The sequence below is a fragment of the Myotis brandtii genome, unplaced genomic scaffold, assembly GCF_000412655.1.
Source record: "Myotis brandtii unplaced genomic scaffold, ASM41265v1 scaffold1834, whole genome shotgun sequence".
Lineage (NCBI taxonomy): Eukaryota > Metazoa > Chordata > Mammalia > Chiroptera > Vespertilionidae > Myotis > Myotis brandtii.
The window spans coordinates 225,589-232,141 of record NW_005356811.1 but is presented as its reverse complement, the minus strand read 5'-3'; the positions used below and the strand labels follow the sequence as shown (position 1 = coordinate 232,141).

General features: G+C 36.2%; 1 protein-coding gene across 1 annotated transcript; it reads left to right on the top strand.

Annotated features, from left to right (window-relative positions):
- The first annotated feature begins 5,203 nt into the window (after positions 1-5,203).
- On the top strand, positions 5,204-6,148 carry LOC102253477 (olfactory receptor 7A10). The gene has a single exon (XM_005864003.2). It carries the CDS (start codon positions 5,294-5,296, stop codon positions 6,146-6,148), a length of 855 nt encoding a protein of 284 aa, XP_005864065.2. The 5' UTR covers positions 5,204-5,293.
- Positions 6,149-6,553: the final 405 nt, after the last annotated feature.

Below are 6,553 nucleotides of genomic sequence, written 5' to 3'. Positions count from 1 at the left end.
AAGTAGAAGTAGAATGTGTACACTGAGTTTTGCAACTAAAGGGAGTAGGAAAAGGGAGTAGTGGATATAGACGTATGTCCAGTCAAATGAGGGCAGTTCTTTATTTTTATCATGGTGTCTATTCAACTGCATTTCCATTGATTAGAAAGATCTAGGTCCAATATATTTCTTGAAATAATACCTTACAACAGTAGTTCATGAGACATACATTTCACAGAATCTTCTTTCACTCTGGTATTTACTTCACATGAAAACGAATATATAATAAATAACAAGAGGTATGCTAGATAGTTTAACTTTGCAATTACTTCATTTTCTGTGACCTGAATATATTTGTGGGTTAGTTATTCATTTGTTTAATCTCTTTTAAGTCATCTGTAAAGTCTTGACGTTTGTGTAGTTGGGTCAGAGTTTTTTATTCCTGTTTTGATTGCATTATTCCAAACAATGAATTGGAGGTTTCTTTCACCCACTTTGTTGTTGTTATTGAGTACCTTCATGTGTGTATATGTGGGCAATTGTGAGTGTTTATTAATAGTGTGGGCTCAAATTTGTCACTCAGTCATATTGCATTCTCTCCATTGTTTTTCTAAATTTTATTTTATTTTTTAAAAATAATTCTTTATTGTTGAATGTATTACATGTGTCCCCTTTTATCCCCCATTGACCCCTTCCATCCTGCCCCGCCCAGATACCCTGCTCCAGGCCTTCTCCCCCTCCCCGTCATTGTCTGTGTCCATGGGTTATGCATATATGCATACAAGGTCTTTGGTTTATTATCTCCCACTCCCCCACCCCCGCAAGTCTTCTCTCTGAGATTCCACATCCTGTTCCATGTTTCCATGTCTCTGGATCCATTCCCTTCATCTGTTTATTTTGTTACTTAGATTCCACATATGAGTGAGATAATCTCCATTGCTTTTGAATTTCTACTTTTCTTACCAAAAAAAAGTCCAGCTGTTACTTTTGTATTCTTCACTTGTGAATCCTTGCTATCACAAAAATCAAAGTGAATGTTTTTCTATGTATGCAGTGCTAATAAATCACCCTACACACATACTGCCAACTTGTTTCACATCTCCATGGTTCCTTATTGTTCCTTTTGGCCTTCTGTTGTTAGTTCTATTTACAAAACAGGCATCAGCTTCTATGATCCTCTGGAAGGCATCCTCTTTTTTTTCCTTACCTTTAACATTCATTAGCATATTTGAACCCAATATCTTTATAGAAGAAGAAACTATAGCTTAGATACTGCTTTCCTCCAAATTTAAAATCCATTCTACCTGGCCGGCATGGCTCAGTGGTTGAGTGTTGACTTATGAAATCAGGACGTCACTGTTAGATTCCTTGTTGGTCTGGGTTGCAGGCTTGGTCCCTGGAAGAGAGTATGCAGAGGAAAGTCAATCACTGATTCTCTCTTATCTTTGGTGTTTCTATCTCTCTCTCCCTCTTCATTCCTCTCTGAATAAATAAAAATATATTTTTTAAAAAGTCATTCTATAATATTCTGTTATTTCCAAGTTATTGAAAATTTAAGCTGGAATTAGTGGCCCATGTTGATATTAAGTTATTATTATTATCTGTTTTTATATAGATTAATTTGATTCTCACTTAAATTTGTTTCATATAGATTTTTTGTAACCACTAACTTAATCTATTTTATTCCTTTGATAATCTATACTCCATACATTTTTTAAATAAACTTATCTTTTGTGCTTTAAATACATATACACTCATATGCAATTATACAAATGCATAAATTGCATCCTGTGCCCAGCAGAAATTATCTTTATGTGTTGTACAGTCTTTTTTTCTGTGTCCACTCTTCCTTATTACTGAACAATACATTATGATCTTCCCTCCAATCAACTGTGATGCCACCAATTTATTATTACCATGTATACAAAATATTTTATGATGTGGCTGTGCTATTCACACTTTGAAAGTGTGAATAACAATTATATAAAATTATACAAAAATATTGTGGAGTTGTTACATTAAAATTCTGGTTCCCCACCAGAGGCAACATTGTTCCCCCAGGGGATATTGAGCAATATGCTGAGACATTTTTGTCAGTAATATGGAAGGTGCAGGTAGGTAGAGTCCAGGGTTGCACAGGAGAGACCACACCACAGACAATGATCTGGCCCAGAATATCAATAGTGCAGAGATTGACTGAAAGAATATATGTACTTGTAATATTTATATCTGTCTTCAGATTGGTTTCCCAATGTTTTAACACTTATAGTTCTGCCAGAAAAGAAAATAAAGTACCCCTTAGCTACCTGTTTGCAAGTTCCAACCCTGGTCAATGTGACACGTTTTTAAGTTTTCCCCAGGCTGAGAGATGTGGAAGAATTTTTTTTGTTGTTTACTGAACTTTTTCTAACTTTTATCAAAGATTCATATATTTGATGGTCTTGTTAATTTGAATATTATTTGTATATGCCTATTTTTCTTTCATTTTTAGCCTTTTAAATGATTTCTAATCATGATTATGGTGGGGGAGATGGAAGAATGTAAAGGTGATAGAAGGAGATAAAAGGTGATAGAAGGAGACCTGACTTGGGATGCTAAACACACAATACAATATACATCTGATGTATGACAGAATTGTATACCTGAAACCTATATAATTTTGCTAACCAATATTACCCCAATAAATTCCATGAAATTCAAAAATAAGACTTAATAAAATTATTATTTCTCAATTGACTTTGGGGGATGTTTCGGCCATAAAAATATTTCACATTTGTTTAGTTAAATAAGTCTGTCTCATTACTACTAAGTCTCCTGACTTAATTATGATGGTTTGGCCCACTCATACATATTAATGTGCAGTTTTCTATCATTTCACATGAAAAAGATTGGTTACACTTAACAGTGAGTAGGCAATCCCTCTGATTTTTTGTAATGTGACTGAGGGAGGGGAACAACTGCATTTCCTTCCAGGTTGATATATTTCCAGCTTTTATTAAACAATTCAATGTTTCCAATTACATTGAAATGCAGACTTACCATGAGTACAGTGCACTTATATATTGAGACCTAATTCCTGATCCATTCAAGAAATAACAATGGAGCATCTACTATGTGCCATAATTTCTAGAAACATTATAGATTATCTTCTATGTCTATGCCATTGCCAATTTGATTACTAATTCAAGTTAGTAACCCTAAATTATTGCTATTTATGATATGTTGTATGGTTAGTTTTTTAGGCTCCACTCAATTTTCTTTAATATAGTTGCTTACAATTTGCTCTGTTTAACCAGGTTTCGTTCTCCCTGTCATTCTTTTCATTTCATAACATCTTATTTACTTAAAGGTTTGCCTATATAAGTGCACATATATTCACAAACATTTGTGAATATATAAAGGGGAAAAAAACAGGTGAAACCGTGCTTGTTTGGATCTGGCACTGTGATTGGTGAAGTCAGAGTACAATGAAAAATGTTTTTATGACTAGGTGCTCAGGGTTAAATCATATGAAGAAAGTTACTCAAGTGTAGAGGATGGATTGTCATGGCATGTGCAGGATTTATTGATCACGTCTTGAGAGGCCTGTGCATGTTGGATGAAGATAAAATGAGATCAAAACCCAAAGACTAAGAAAAAAATGATGCCTCATAAGAAAAGTGAGAAACGTCTTGCCTCATTTACCATCAATTATATAAAAACCCACTGATCAAATAAATATAGAAGAGGCATAGGAAAAACCAGTCTTCTACTGCTTGATGTTAAAATCATTCACCCTGTGCTGTTTTTACATATTTCCTTTTGTGAGTTATTGGTTTATTTTTTGGTCAGATTCCACTTGGGGTAGTTACATCATATATCTGTAAATACCTTTGTATTCTTGACAGATTTCTTTTTTCTCCTCTATTATTTTTGCTTGGCTGTAAGGGGGATATAATTAGGGTTGGAAAGCAGCCAGAATCCAAAGAAGGTTTTCTTCCTCATTGTCTATCAGGGGCCACCTGAGCTAATTAAATCTCTCTTCTTCCTCATGTTCATTTTATTGCTCTCTATCCCTCTATGTTTATTCAACCTATTATTTATGTTTCTTTAACTTCAGGACAAAAAATGTGCCTAGCAATATAAATCCCAAAGCTTATTTTTCCATGGGAGGTGTACTATAAGAATATCAAAATACTATTTCTAAATTCTTTTTGGAAAAGAAGTTGATCTGCACACCTAGACTTGTATCTTCTCATAGTTTAAATACTATGGGAGTGAGAAGGAAACAGAAATAACAGAGGTGAAAAGGCCATGGTGTGCTGGTTTTTTTTTTTTTTTTTTTTTTGTGTGTGTGTGTGCGTGTGTGTGTTATAAACTGAGAGCAGTGCCTGGACTGATATATTCCAAAGTGACTCTAATACCAAGAGGAGATACTAAGGAGGAGATCCTTTTCAATTCACAAGATGCTTCTGCAACCAGATTAATAAAGTGCAAGATTTACATAGTGTGCACAAGGCACTCCCGTTGACCTGAAGTTACAACAGCAACACACAAGCTACCATTTTTCTTAATATTCTCTGACACCATCTCTGATCCTGCTTTGCTGTGCTCATTCCGCTTGACACTCAAGCTCATTTTGAGCCCTGATTTTCTAAACAATCATCTTCCTCAGGGTCTTTGCATTGGCTGTTCCTGTTGCCTGGCAAACACTTATGCTTCAGTCTCCCAGATAGTGATCTTTGAGGTATCTGTTTAAGTGTCATCCTTTGGCAAGTCTTGGCTAAACTCTATAAAAAAGAACACCCTCTATCCACTCTCCCCATTTACTTTTCTTTATAGCAGCTGCACCATTGGATATGTTTTATTATTTTTATTTGATTATATCCTTTCTCTATGATTAGTTTGTAGAGACTATGTTTTCCAGCATCCCATACTCTGAAAAGTGCCTGGAACATGGTCTGTAGTCAATATGTATTCCCCGAATGCATGAGAGATATTCTCAATAAAACAGTAATATACGTTATTTTTGAAGAACATGTCGATGGTAGAAAAGGAAATTCTAATGACAAATGCTAATAGATATACCATAATGGGGACCAAATCAAACACCAAAATGGAAATTACTTTCTTGATTCTAAAACATAAATATGTCACTTATTCTCAGTTACAAATGCTTGCTAATGTGAAATTTTGTTTTTCATTTTTTCTATTTCCTGGTAGTCACCTACAACACAAGGAATCCTACAATGGTACACAAATTTCAGAATTTCTTCTCCTGGGACTTTCACAGGCACTGGAACAACAGTCCCTCATATTTGGGCTTTTCCTCTCCATGTACCTGATCACTGTGTTGGGAAACCTGCTCATTGTTCTGGCCGTCAGCTCAGACTCCCACCTCCACACACCCATGTACTTCTTCCTCTGCAACCTGTCCTTGGTAGACATCTGTTTCACCTCCACCACGATCCCAAAGATGCTGGTGAACATCCAGACACAGAGCAAAGTCATCACCTATGAAGGCTGCATTACACAGATGTATTTTTTCATACTTTTTGCTGGGTTGGACAACTTAATCCTGACTGTAATGGCCTATGACAGGTTTGTGGCCATCTGCCACCCCCTGCACTACATGGTCATCATGAATCCCCGGCTCTGTGGACTGCTGGTTCTGCTGTCCTGGATCATGAGTGTCCTGAATTCTTTGCTAGAAAGCTTAATGGTGTTGGGTCTGCGCTTCTGCTCAGACTTGGAAATCCCCCACTTTTTCTGTGAATTCAATCAGGTGCTCCAACTTGCCTGTTCTGACATCTTTCTTAACAACATGATAATGTACTTTTCAGCTGGGCTGCTATCTGTTGGTCCCCTTGCTGGGATCCTTTACTCTTACTCCAAGATAATTTCCTCCATACGTGGAATCCCATCAGCTCAGGGGAAGTATAAAGCCTTTTCTACCTGTGCATCTCACCTCTTAGTTGTCTCCTTATTTTATGGCACAGCCCTAGGAGTGTATCTCAGCTCTGCTGCTACCCAAAGCTCACACTCAAGTGCAGCAGCCTCAGTGATGTACACTGTGGTCACACCCATGCTGAACCCCTTCATCTACAGTCTCAGGAACAAAGACATAAAGAGGGCCCTGGAAAGATTCCTTGGCAGGTACGCTTTTCATGAGCCAACTGTACTAGGCTGAAGAATTGCCCAGGAATTCAGGGTTCAAATCCTCAGGGCCAGAAGTCCTGACACAAATTAATCCAATATTTGGACCATATATATATGGAAATTCTCAGTTATCTCATAGGTTAACATGAATTACTTTAGCATGATTTAATATTTTATGACACTTTTCATACCAAGTAATTTTCCTATAGTGTTCCTGAAAGAATAGTCATGAATTATACTACCCCTGTGGACAAAATTATACTTGGATGCTAAGGCCATTTGCACAATTTTATTTTAGACCAAAATCTGATACCACAGTTTTCACTTATATGTTCATTATTCTTTTGTTTTTAAAAAATATATTTTTATTTATTTCAGAGAGTGGGAGAGGAAGAGAAAGATAGAAACATCAATAACGAGAGAGAAACACCAATCA